This window comes from Salarias fasciatus, chromosome 2 (assembly GCF_902148845.1).
Source record: "Salarias fasciatus chromosome 2, fSalaFa1.1, whole genome shotgun sequence".
NCBI lineage: Eukaryota > Metazoa > Chordata > Actinopteri > Blenniiformes > Blenniidae > Salarias > Salarias fasciatus.
This window is the reverse complement of record NC_043746.1, coordinates 8,387,206-8,401,313: the sequence shown is the minus strand read 5'-3', so window position 1 is coordinate 8,401,313 and position 14,108 is coordinate 8,387,206. Positions and strand designations below refer to the sequence as shown.

Here is a 14,108-nt window from a genome sequence, read left to right as displayed (position 1 = left end):
CGCTCTCCGCTCAGGGTGGCGGGCCGGGTCAGAAAAGGTTAAGCTAAGCCAAATGTCCTCCAAATAGAAACAAATACAACGCTGACCTTTTTTCTGCTTTTGGACACACGGCAGCCACGCATCATTTACCGTGTGTCTGTAACTGTAATGTAAAATATGCTTGTATTCAGTTTGAGTGTGTGTGGGTGAAGAAGCAGATACTCAACATAGCAGGGAAGATTGCATGCGGCCGTTTTAGCCTTGGGCGTATTTAGTGAGTTTTACTTCCTGCCTGAATTCAATCAACCATGCAGATTTACAGAACGTCACATTAGTTCAGCATTAGTACTAAAGAACAGCACTCAGTAGTGTTTGAAGATGCAAAAAAAAAAAAAAAAAAAATACCTCACCTGAAGCTCCATTCACTTATACTTTTTTCCCTTTTTTCTGCTCCTCGCATTTGCTCGTCCTGCTTTCTGTCTTCACGCCGTCTCCTCCTCCAGACTGCGCCGGGTGTGGAGCCGATCAAACAGGGTCAGTCTCTCCTGGCGCTGGAGAAACAGTGGCACGTCAGCTGCTTCAGGTGTCGGACCTGCAACATGGTCCTCACTGGAGAGTACATCAGCAAGTGAGTGTGCAGCGAGGCACCCGTGGGCCAGTTTGGGCCAAATGTATTATTGGTCATTTTAAATGCAGCAAAGTCAGTAGTGTACAAATAATACACCCATAGTGAGGAGATGGCTGGACTGTGTGCATCGTCAGTGAATAATATGAGGACCATGCTCTCAAGTACATACTTATTTCTGAACAGCTTTGTGCACAAAATACTTTTTTCTTTTAAATGCAGTCCTTTTGTGTATCTATGTAAAGCACATAAACAGACAAGAAAGTAAACACACAAAATGATGCTTGCAATGATGTGAGGCTACTTTATCTCCCTTTATTTTTCCACTGGAAGACATTTGTTTACTATGTTTCAGAGATGGAGTGCCGTACTGCGAGGCAGATTACCACGCCCAGTACGGGTGAAATGTGAGACCTGCAGCAGATACATCAGCGGACGAGTTCTGGAGGTGAGAATGGAACCACGTTCAACGCTGGACGCTGCCAGCTCTGTAGAAATCTAATGTTTGACTTGTCTGGGGTGACCGAGCGTGTTATCTGAACCGAGCAGCATTTTACCCTCCGTCCTGCTTAAACCCCTCAGTGCTTTAGGGAGGACGCGACTTAAGATCATGGGGTGATAACAAATTGAGTTCAATAAAGCAAAAGTTATTCATCTGTAGTTTGGAGATCTGATCTGCATATGGATCATGTCCACTTTTTCACTGGTTCTTTTTGAACTTGAGCGAAGCACTGGCCTGCCTGTGCCAGCAGCAGCTTGAATTTTAACATTAAGGAAAAAGTCAGTCACCCTCAAACCTCACAAGCTCACAGAGAGAACATGCAAACTCCACACAGAAAGACCACTCACACACCCACGACTCAAGTGTGCAGCCTCTTTATAGAAGTGGCCCCAAAGCCCAGAATGGAATCGGGGATGCTGTCAGTGTGAGCGAGAGTGTTCAGCACCACACTGCTGAGCAGCCAGTAATAAAGTGCAGATGCTAATTAAATGTTTTGGAATACTCTCTAGAGGGTGTTTCTCATCTGTTGGGACTCATGGACCGACATAGGAAGAGATAGTCTCTCTCTCTCTCTTTCACACACACTCACACACTCACTCACACACACACACACACACAAACACACACACGCGCGGGCCTTGTTGTCACTGTGCTCCTTTGCCTGTCAGGATGGCTGGTGTAAAGTGCTTTGTTCCTGACTGTCAGCCTCTCTGAGCTATTTATAGGCATGAGGACATGTCGGCGTTCGTCTCCTTCTCTTCTGTCCGTGTCTGTCGCGCTCACTCTCTTAACACGTGTGTTCACGCGAGCATGCATTTCCTCTGTTTTGACAACATAATGCTGTGTTTGACAAACTGCACGTAAGTGATGATAATAATAATGAACCGAGAGCACTGTGGAAATGGAACAGTCCATTATGATCAAATATCAGTCATTTTTACAAAGCACAATTAAAAAATGTGTTTTCACGTATGATTTGAAAGAGGGTAGCGAACATAGCCCCACAATCAGTCTTACAGGATCAAATATTTTGGAATATGTATGTCCAGTCGATTGATTGACTGAGTCCTGTTCAAAACTGAGGCTGGTGAGATGTTTTGAACTTTCCAACACTGAGCGAGTAATCTGCCAGTGGCCTTATTAGTTTTATTATCATTATTATTATTATTACAATGCAAAAAAGGGTACCCCAAATACAACATATAAACTCTAAATTAAAGAAAATGACTCTTAAAACTATTGAAATCATCTGTTAACAATTTCAATCAAGAATAAGTCTCTCTATCATAAATTTATCTTAAATCAAGCGGGATGAGACATTGTGACTGAAAACAAGACTACTGACCTTGGTAAGATTTACATTTGTTGCAGTTTTTGCAGTGTATTATTTTGTGTTGACTGGAGTTTGGTTCACACCAGCAGAATTATGTGTTAAATATCTGATCAGGATTGATGAATGACTGTTTGCAGATTGCTGGCTGACATGTTTGGAAAATGATAAGAAAAAAAAACAAAGTGTGTTGATTTTAGAATTAATGCCAATGCAGCAATGAGGTCAGTCCAGGATGAAAACCTGACCTCGGCTCGATCTGGATTGAATGAGAAAAAGCTGTTCGAATGCCCGATCTGAATGTTCTTGATATGTGTACGAGAGTCGAGTCAAAAAAGAAACAGAGCTGGGTGCTGACTGCATAAAGGAGATTGATATTGTGATCTGTGCGATGTGTCCAAGTGGTGACATTTAAATAGAAAAAAGCAAAAGGCTTGGGTCTGGACAGAACCACTGCTGTCACTCTCCTGATTTAAAGCTCCGGAAGATTTAGTCCTGAGTCAGAGGGTACGGCTCTTTAAGGTCAAGAACACTTTGCAGCTTCGTCTTGGCCCTCGCACAGAGGCCAATAAGTCATTTAAAACACAAATGTTTCAAAAGTAGTTTAATTCCAGCACCTACGCTAATGTTTCTGTTCCAGAGTTTGTGTTAATAATTAGGTTTCCTCCTCAGAGCTGCTCTTCCATCCAACTTTCCAGAGCCAGAGGTTGTTAGTTTAATGAGTAGCTTTAGAGGAAATGGAGGAAGGGAGAAATAAAGCGGGGAAGTGGAAGACAGAGGATCATAAAACCTTCCTTTCTCAAGTTTCCCTCCACGTCTCCGTTCAGCAATAAATTTAGCAGCCTGTTAATGCCGCCTGAGAGAGAAGGGCCTGAATGGAAATGGTAACAACGGTTGCTGAACTGACACCAGACGAGCACAGACGGTAAGCGCTCTGCTGCTCGGAGGGCAGGAGCCGGAAACGCTGCATCCTGTCCTGGCTTTCGTTTCACAGTAACCTGAGCAGCTGGGGAGTATTGGTATTGGTTAAAGATGCAGCTCGGCTACAAGTAGGAGTCATGCAGCGCATCGGCAGCTCTCCCAGAGAGCTCAGTCGTCGGAGCTACTGATTTCCTCAGATCACATAAAAAAAAATAATAAAAAAAAAGCATGTGTCTTTAAAGAGCATAAAATTAGAGAATACCCCAATGCATACAGTGGAACATGCACAGTGGGTGTGTTCGGCTGACACAGTTCAGGTCTCCTCGTCAGAGGTGCTCCTATAAATAGAAATTCTCTAATGGCGTGTCAGGGAAGGCAGAGGTGACGGGACAGCGCCGCACCTTTCAGCCATCAGCTCCGCAGAAACTCATGTAAAAAAAAACCCATCAGGACGACGAACTGCATCATTTTCTGTGTTCATTTCATCTGTGCCGTGTGTTTGGATGTGTTCCCTCGGGATGCTCAGACTGTGTGTCCTTCATGACCATGATGTGAGCATGACCATGCTCACACACACACACACACCACACACACACACACACACACACACACACACACACACACCACACACACACACACACACCATGGTACTGACCTACAGCCATAGGATATCCCATAATGTCTCAATACCTTATGAGGCCATTGGTTGTAAAGTGATACACTGTCTGAAGACCTGTCCGCAGTCGGTGTTCTGTTTGTTGATTAGCCCTTAATTTGTGAGTTATGACACCCTTTCATGTTCATTGTGGTTTTCAGGCGGGGGGAAGCACTACCACCCGACCTGTGCTCGGTGCGCTCGCTGCAACATGATGTTCAAAGAGGGGGAGGAGATGTACCTGACAGGTGAAGCTCTGCCGTGTTGAGGCTGTGGATGAATGCACGGCACGCAGGAGCAGCCGCAACTATGCTGTCTTTCCTCTTTCTTTGTGCTCATCAGGTTGTGAGGTGTGGCACCCATTATGCAAGCAGGCGCGAGGGCGGAGCGGCGACTCAGGGTGAGCTGGAGTTCGGCACGGAAATATTTTAATTGAATTTTTTTAAATGCCGTTTTCTCACTGTGCGTCTTGCGTCTGTTTGCTTTCCTGTGTCTGACTGTCCATCACAGCACAGACGCCTGTCAGAGGCCTCCATCTCTCCACCTGGCTCCTCCATCGGCTCTCCCAGTAGAGTTATTTGTGTGAGTAACAAATGGAAGTTTCGGCTTTTTGGACACTTTTGGATGCTCCTGCACCCGAGCTTCCCCCTAAGAGCACATTTGCAAGACCAGAACACAAGTATTACTGACATAGCTGAAATAGCAGCAGCTGCTCACTCCCTTGGCCTGTTCACCGCTGTGTGTGTGAAGCTTTGCTGTCCCCGCTGCTGCAGCACGGATATGCATTTGGTTTTCATCCGTTGATCACTGCTATGAAGATATATTGTGAAAAATGCAATACATCCCAAGAATGTGGTTGGCTTGTTTTGTTCTAATAAGTGTATAAATGAAACATCTGCTCCTCTTTCAACCAGGGAATGCTGACAAATGAAACAAATTACACATGATATTGACAATTAGGATTCAATTCCCAGCCTGAGAATCTCAGTATCTGTGAGTTATGGTGGAGAAAATGTTCCAGCGTGTGTTTGCTTGACAGCCTCACAGTTTGAATCTAAGAATTCGAGTTTGAATACTCACCTCAACGAGAGATTCAGTTTAATTTAAGGATGTCACAAATCGGACCTTTTTGTGGCATGAGAGCTCAAATAAGTAAAGGAAATATTCTCCACAATGACTCAAACAGGAAATTAGTGGAATTTAAATTTATTTTCTTTTTTCATTGAGCAAGAAATCCTTCATATGCTACATCTTGCAACTGGCAAACCTACATTAGTGTTTAAGAATACCTGTTTTTCAGAGTAAGTGCTGCTTGATGGAGGAATTGATGTTTACTTGTAAGTAAGAAAGAAGAAAGTCAACATCTCTCTTTCTCTCTTGCTCGCTCTCTTTACAGTTAATACTCTTGTATGAAATGTGTCCAGACTTTGCACTAGAGTCCAACTGCAACCCATGATGCATTTTTTTCATTGGGCTCAGCATTTCAAACTTAGTGTATCTACATTTGATTGGTATTGCTAGCTTTGATACACTGAGTCAAGTGATACACTCTACCTCTAGTGAGTGTCCTGCCCCCATTTTCTCTGTATTTATCCATTAAAATTTTTGGGACACATTTACTTTCAATATTTCCTTCACAAAGTCTTAGTCTTGACGCTCTTAGAAAAGCTTAAACTGAACTATATGTTCTTCTGTATGGAAAATTAATGTCCAAATAATCAGTAATGCAACTCGATGAAATGCCACGCCACTATGAATCACAACCTCATAAATGAACCTCCCAAGAATTGAAAACTTTTCCAATGTTCTTAAGCTAAAGTCAACATTATTACCTTTGTTCAGATGTAGTTTTAATGGTAGAATCTCTAGCTATAGGATTACACCAGATTATACAAGTGTTCCTAATGGCGTGACCTGTGGTTGCATAAGGAGAGAGAGAGAGAGAAACAGAGAGAGAGAGGGGGTCCCACATTCGTAAAGACTGTATACTGCGGAGTTGGACCAGTTCCATGTCATAGGAAGCCTTGCTGCTCCACAGTGTGCTGAGTGTTGCTGTATGACAGCTGCATTAGCATGTCAGGGGTTGTCTGCATGCACACAGGAGCCACCAGTCACTGCTCAGCCCTGCCCTGCCCCGCTCCCCTCTCATAATCAATGACCTTTCTATTTAAGGTGATGGATGGGGAGAAATGCAGTGTAAGCACGCTTATCGTCCATGCCGTCTCCACTCCTGCTCTCCCTTCTCCTTCCCTCCCTCGCTGTCTTTCCTTACCCTGCTCGCCAACCCACATGCGCTGAACTCCTGAAGGTCAGCAACTTAGCGTGCATGTGTGCATCTGCACCTGTGTTCGCCTCATCAGCTCGCCAGTCATCTCACTGCTGCATGATCTGCTCTCAGTCGCTGGTCAACTTTCCATCCAACTTCTGTCACCTGTGCGTGGTGTGTGTGTGTATGTGTGTGTGTGTGTGTGTGTGTGTGGTTGACGTCTTGCTGCTGTTGTATCTGTCTTTGGTGCGTGTATGTGTGTCCTCTCTCCAGGCCAGAGTGGAGAATGAGATCCTAGATTATAAGGACCTAGCTGCCCTGCCAAAGGTCAAGGCCATATATGAGGTCCAACAGCCAGACCTCATATGCTCCTCATACCAGCCGTACCTCAGATACACGTCTGATGACAGGCTAGACACTTACAGCTATGGGGAGGTACTGCTGCCACACACTCCAGGCCAAACGGAGCACTCTTCTCATCACAAGTCTTGTTTTATCAACAGGAACACGAGGCAGCTATGTTCATTTAACGTCTGTCGTGACGTTTTTGTCATGTGTTTAATGGGGATGCACAATATTAGTTGCAGAATGTAAAACCTGAATAATGTTGTTTGGCATTCTGGTAACATCATCATAAACACTTACTGTATGCTGATGATGTTTATGTCTCTGGGCATTGAGTCTCTATGCTGTTTATTGCATATTTTTTGTGAATTAATTGAAATATTTTGTACTTTTTGTCCATTTCTAAATAAAATTGTAATCTGGACTTTGCAAAGCATAATTGCACAGTGCAGTCGAGCATAATTTATCATGGTTCAATCAGGTTTCTGCAATGCATATATGTGCTTTTCGACACCACAATAAGAAATTGGGAAGATATTGTGCATCTCTATTGTACTTTGAAGCTTTTTTTATTGTTTCAAAAATGACCAAAAAAGAACAATTTGAATAACAAATGGATTTCTAAAATTTTACTCAAGTACATATTGCTGAGTATTTTTGCGATTATTTTACGCCTGTCATTGGAAGGATGCTGCCTAATCAACTGTTCATGTCTGTCGAGATCTTTTAAACTGTGAAATTGATTATCCTGAACTGTTTACTGCCAGTCCACATGGATGTCTGGTAAATGTCTCATTCCAGATATGCCTTACTTACAGGAGTTCTCAAGCATTTTAAAAATGTGACTGTCATGCCAAGATTCAGATGTGAAGAATTGTACCACTTGCATATCGGTGGTTTCAGCACGAAGACGGAGCCAACAGAAGATTAGATTAGTTTTGCCTAAAGGCTGAAAACAGAGAAATAGCCAGCCGGCTTCTGTTCAAAGCTCAATATAAACACATCAGGAAGAAGAACCAAGAGATAACAAGACTTATATGTTTTCACATAGTAAACTGATAAGACACCAGCATATGAAGCAGTCATTTGGGGAACTTCGATGGACTTGACAGTGATAATGATGAACTTTTCTAAGACATTTAAGAGAACCCGTCTTGTCTTTTCTTGTCTTTCCATATGGGCCTCGAAATTCCACTTACTGAGACTTTAGGGCTTAATGATCAATATATAGTTTGACACCTGCACAATATATAGCTGCAGGTATGTCTTAATTAGACAGACTCCTGAACAAGCCTTGTAATACCACTTTGGACCACAAGATGGTGCATGACACATTTCGATATACACACTATAAGACCTGATATATAAGCCATTGTTACTCCTGTAGTCTAAATGTTGACTTTTCTGTCTCCACTGATCCTACAGTCGCTTGGGACACTCTCTCCATATTCTCAGGTAAGGATTTTTACCTGACAGGTCAAGTCGCTCTTCTACATATTCGTCTGTCTTGCTGCTTCCTCTTCTTCTTTCACGCAGATCTTTTTATTTTTGTCTTTGTCTTTGCAGGACTATGACAGCCTGGATACGAAGCAGAGACGGTGCTCCAGCCCAGGTTACATTGACTCGCCGACGTTCAGTCGCCAAGGCATGTCACCCATCATGCCTCGCTCTCCGCAGCACTACGTCTACCCCGGTGAGTGACGTGATTCATCTCACCTGGCTGCTCACGAATCCACTGTTTAACAAAGACTGAAAGCAAAAGCGTGGTGAAGTAATACATTCCTCCAACAAAAATACTTTTGGAAATAATGTCCAGAATTGATGACATTTGGGAAATTAATACGAATTACAGACCAAGCCGACTGTTACCATTGCCATTAGTTGCTGTAGCTTCCTGTGAAAGAGTAGATACCACTATCGTGCCTCAATTACGGAATTGTTTCCATATTTCCTGCATCGTGGAACTCAAAGGGTTCTATTGTTCTCTTCATTGAAGAGAAGCTGTTCACTTATTTATTCTTATATCTTTACATTAATCCTGAGTTAACTTGGTTTTTCAGCACAGAAACATGAAAGACTCATGACTGCAGGCAGCATCAGCATCAGCCTGCACCACAGTGCCTGATGGACTTTTGGTAACTTGCTTGATAAAGAGTTTTACGGTCATTGTGGCACCTTTATCCAGATTTTTGTGGTAGCATATCTAAAAACAGCTTATCAATCTTTTTTATGAATGGAACAAACAATCCCAGCATACAACCAGTAACAAATTAAACAAGAAACTGGATCGCAGGAATTGTTTGCTGCAGTACACAATGTTTGCTGGAGTACAATGTCAGCCAAAACATTTGTTTGGCCGTCCCACTTACTGCAGCTCCTCCTTCGGCTGTCATTTCACATAACTCTTACACATGTGCAGTGACATTGTAATTACTGTCTTAAAAGCCTGCTGCGGTGTTGACAGGTCTGTCCTGTTTGTCATTGCACATGTGGAAAAGTTACTCGATGCCACGTTGAGGTTTCTTTTACAATGAGCTGCTTCATCTGCATGTGTTGAGGTCTGGGTCACGCTTATGTTTTCCTTTGCTGTGATTGGCTGTGGCTGGCTGCAGGCTCTGAAAGTGGCAGGAGCTCTCCATATTACGGCCAAGAAGGGCGGTCAAGCACACCCACCACAAACCAGCCCCCTAAACATTTTCATGTACCAGGTAGGACTCCTCATCTCCTCATCGCACTCTTCACATATGCAGCTTTTCTTTCCTTCTGAGAGAAGATTTCACCCACCATTATCCACTTAAAGCTTTCATAAAGGTCAATTAAGCTCGTGGGAATCAAAGTGTGTGTGAAAATGTGACAAAGTTGTATTTTATATACAACACCCAAGTGCTCTGGCATTTTCGGTCCACCCCACACTGCATTTTCACCTATTTTACTTTCCCTTATGAGCATCCCTCCTCCTATTCTTCCCCGCATCCCGTCACCCCCTCCATTCGTGTCCTCTCTTCCTTCACTTCTCCATGTTTCACTTCTTCATCTCCTCTTTCTCTCCTCAGCCACAGGGGACCCCAACATCTACAGGAAGCCTCCCATCTATAGGAGAACGGGTACAGTGCAGTTAGCCTCGCCTTAGCCTGCCTGTCCTCCTGTCACAGTGTAGTCACGCCGTGTTTGGTACTTGATTTAGATGTTTCGACCGACCTATTGACGTTCCGCAACCTCTCATAATTTAGCATTGATTGTTATTGATGTTCTAGCTGGTTTTGAAGCCTTCACAAGCCAAAAAAAAAAAAAATTAAAGAACCTCTTAAAAATATAGACGGGAAAAGATTTTGCCGCGTGGGAAGGGGGTGCATCCCGTTCACTGCATTAGCGCGAGTAGCTGACTGGATTAAAGCTGCGTTTCAGTGTGCATGCCACGAGCATTAGCATATGCCTGCTTCGACATGCAGCTCCCGACAGGTTCCTGTTGGCAAATAGGACTGAAACAGGCCATGAATAAAGTGAAGGTTGCTCAGGCATGACAAGTGTTGAGTGCATGGGACTCTGAGGACTCACAATTCACCAAAATAGAACAGGACGGTGGAACAAAGCACAGTGGAACCCTGTATCATAACAGGAATTTATATTGTAGCTGTGCACCTTTATTTCATTTCTCAGCCTCATTGAGTGGCCACTACATAATTTAACCCTTTCTTGCCCCGATCCTGTAGCCACTGACAGGATTTAACATGGCTTTATGTTTGCCCGTGATTCATCAGCACACGACACATTTCTAGCATGAGCTTCTCAGTAGCTGTTACATTGAAGAACTGCCAGTTATTGAAAGTTCAATTTATTTTGGAAAAGGCCTAGAACGACGCAGTCGTTGCACATTTATTGACCATTCTGCAGCCATAAAACCTGACATTTTGAGAAACGGGACCCAAACGCACCACTAATAAAAACTCGAAGTAGAATTACACATTTTGTCTAGAAAAAAGGAAAGCAGGGTTCAGCACACTGGGAGTCAGCCCAACGGAGCGAGAACAGATAATCCATGATGGAATCAGTAACAAGTGAAGGTTAAAATGAGATCAAGACAAAGTGGAACAAGGTAATTACTAAGTAAAGGCTGGAGTAAATAGCGTGAGAGACAAACAGGCCACTCTCAAGACTGAGAAGACACATATAACACACTGAGAAAGAGGACTAGCACAAACTGATCAAACCCAAGGGTGAGGCTGAGCACAATGAAGGATATAAGAAGGGAGTCAGACTAACCAGTAAAATGAGGACAATTACTTGGGAGTGCCATATGAAACATGAACGCAAAAATAAACACGACTCCTGACAAAATCAAAATAATCCAGCACAGCCCAGATACAAATGGTTAATGGTTTAGTTCATGTGAATCACTATAACTTTGAATAATAACCAGAATCAGACAAAACACTCATCTAAAAGACAGTTTTTTTGATATACTGTCGTCTGAAAACCAAAATGGGAGGTTTTCTCAACTCGCCCCAGCCCATTTAGTCCGGCACTTTGAGTTTTCACCACCAGATGGTGCATTGGGTTACTTAAAAGTCAACAGTGACCAAGCTGGTGGTTTTTACATATTTTGGGGTGAGCTGTGCGGTAAACATCCCACTGGCCCACATCTACACTACAGTAACTAACAACCCAAGCAAAAGATCCAGTGAACTAAACCTTGAAGAGCTAGGAGAAGAAAAGACTGATGCTAAAGTGTCTCAGCACCACCGCCTGATGTGCAACAAAGGCAGGGCTTAGAAATGACGTAGTGCTCCTTTAAGGAAATGTTACCACAACTGGAGTTGAGAAGAGATGGATGTGCGAGGAAGAAAGTGTTACTTTCATCTGTGTATATTTATGTTGTTAAATAACATGGTGACACGGTTAACACGTTATACTTTTTTGCGTCTTTTTTCTTTTCCTTGCCACGAGTCATTCGACTGAAAAGCACTTCAGGCGCCTGGATAGTGCGCTTGAGCTTAAACGCGTCACAGTGCTCTTCCGAAGGCTTTCCAGCTGAGAGTCACAAGACACAAGAGGACAGCTTTATCTTTGTTTGTGCCCTGCATGCCCCTCTGTACTGTATGTGTGGAAACGTCAGTGAACAGTGTGGTGATGTGTTTATGGACACTTTCGCCCTTTCGGTGTTCGTCAGCAGTTAAATTAGTACATCGCTGGCCATGGGTTCTTTCAGAAGACAGTATTTTTACACATGTGGTTACAAAGCTCAGTTACTACAGAGTGTTAAAGACGTGTTGCTATAATTCAACTCAATCACTGAGCCTTCTTGTACTTTATCTACCATAAAAGCTATTGATTATCTTCCCCTCTCTCATTTTAGCACAGAATCCAAAGCAATTAATGATGGGAAGTCAGCTTTGAGCACCAGTGGCTGGTTATGTACTAATTGGTTATGAAGTTGCTACCTATATGGAGGAAAACCTTGTGTCAAAACCCCCCGTTTCTCACCGAGCCGTATTGGTAGCAAAGCAGTCACATTCTCATATCTCCCTCTGGGACTCTCCAGTAATGTTTCCCTTCTTTCCACCTCTTTTTTACTGCATCCAATCACTTTATTCACTTCCCTCCACCTCCTGCTCCACTTTACGGTGACCTTACCACTGTAAGTATTTCCCTACTCTCACTGTTTCGCTCACATCTGTGTTTGTGTCTGTTTGTCTCCTCGCATTGTCGTCCCTCGTCAGTGATGCACATTCAAACTCGTTTAAATGTGTTTCCGCTCTGTGAGTTTGTGCGTTCGCTGTTTAGCCGGGTTGAAAGTGAACGTCCCAAAGATGAGCACGTCTTCTATTGACTGTCATGCTTCATGTATAAAGGAATTCAATGGATCGCGGATCGGTGCCGGCATGGCTAATGGCTAAAGAGTGGAGGGCGATCTATGCGACATTACACTGCATGTCACCCCCATCGACTTCCTCTGACCGTGCTTCAGTGCTGAGTGGCATCGATAATGCCGCCTCGCCACTCATGAGATGAGATGAGGTGTGTCTCAGGCTGAGCAGTAACTGGACTCACTTTACTGCAGGTTATTTTCCTGCTGCTGGCTGGAGCATCGATCTCCCCCTCTGAATTTGTAGCATTAATGTACTCTGTGCCTTTATGTCTATCTTGTATTTAACAATGTGGGTCTCTTCATAAGTCCTGAAGCAGCAATTAGTCTTGACATGAAATCTACACCTATGAGCCATAACACTTTGGTCCCCGTCGGCAACAAACTCTGATATAATGTGTATTTGGACACATTTTTCTGTCAGAATCAGCACGAACTTCTGAGGATTCAGCAGCTCTTTTGTTGGAATGAACCGATCGGGTCAGTGTTTGCCGCCATGTGTGACCCGGTTGTTGTCAGAGTTGATCAAATCCTCAGACAGCACTTACTTTGCTCCCGTAAAGATGAGCTGACTTAGTTTTAAATTCAGTTTAATCTGTTTTCTCATATTTCTTGCACTTGTTTCTTTATTTGATAAAAGTGGTGTTACAGTGCTGCTGAATATTCCATGCAGTAGATTTAAGTGAATTTCAAGTCTGTTGCCTTGAGATATTCTACTTTTATACATATACATACATTTCCCTATGATTAGATCCTTTTCTCGAGATATTTTCTCATTTCTTTGGCCAAAATTCTATATTTTCCAGTGAAAATAATTGTGATCGTTGTGGTGTTTTTCTGTTAATTATTATTTGAATAACGTGTGTTGCATACATCCAGATTGGAATAATTGAATTAATCTGCTGCAATGTTTTGTTTGTTTTTTTGTGTTTTGTTTTTTTTTGCACTTTAATGCCTTTTCACTGTTGATTTGACAGCTTTAACTTTTTTTTTTTCACAATTTCTACTTTATGACTGTCTTCTCTGTATGTCTTTTTATTCTTTTGCTCTCAGAACCAAAACAACGGCTTGTTGGTTGATACACTTCTGAGAATGATAAAATAAAAAAGACAAGATGTTGCTTTCTTAAGAAATGTTAGATAAACCTGTTTCAGAAAACATGGTTTATTAATAATACTTATTAATAAAGATTATGAAGTACTTTTACAATACAAAAAATAAAAAAAAGATTGCCATTTAAAATATTTAACTTTCTAAAAAAAAAAAAAAGGAATATTCATAACAAAAGCAGTAATTCTGCACAGTTACCTTCAGGTTTTAGTCACGACACCCGAGCAAGGACAGCTGACCCACCTGAGGATTGGAGCCTGGGCTCGAAAGGGATCAGATAGCTGAAATGTCGAACAGTCCGCTTCAATATGATAAGAAAAATCACTCAGACTGCAGCTTGTGATAAAGCCAGCGAGGCAGAGCTGCTGCATTCAGTACTGATTGGAAGCCAGAGAGTATTATGAGTCACTCTGAAAGAAAAAAAAAAAAAAATCAAGGTCATTGCTTTTTAAAACTGAGGTGAGCGTGTTGAGGGGTTATCTGTCGTTGGCACCTTCGCTTTTCTTTATCTT

The 14,108-nt window shown here is 42.7% G+C and overlaps 1 protein-coding gene across 1 annotated transcript in view; it reads left to right on the top strand.

Annotated features, from left to right (window-relative positions):
• LOC115404623 (actin-binding LIM protein 3-like) overlaps positions 1 to 9,890 on the top strand; it is a 35,924-nt gene extending 26,034 nt beyond the window's left edge. The window contains 13 exon segments of the mRNA XM_030114029.1: positions 483 to 495; positions 497 to 607; positions 960 to 1,004; positions 3,431 to 3,531; positions 4,174 to 4,260; positions 4,355 to 4,387; positions 4,390 to 4,412; positions 4,523 to 4,594; positions 6,552 to 6,713; positions 8,049 to 8,078; positions 8,190 to 8,316; positions 9,236 to 9,331; positions 9,677 to 9,890. Of these exon segments, the coding sequence (XP_029969889.1) occupies positions 483 to 495; positions 497 to 607; positions 960 to 1,004; positions 3,431 to 3,531; positions 4,174 to 4,260; positions 4,355 to 4,387; positions 4,390 to 4,412; positions 4,523 to 4,594; positions 6,552 to 6,713; positions 8,049 to 8,078; positions 8,190 to 8,316; positions 9,236 to 9,331; positions 9,677 to 9,753 (977 nt within the window). The 3' untranslated portion in view covers positions 9,754 to 9,890.
• Positions 9,891 to 14,108: the final 4,218 nt, after the last annotated feature.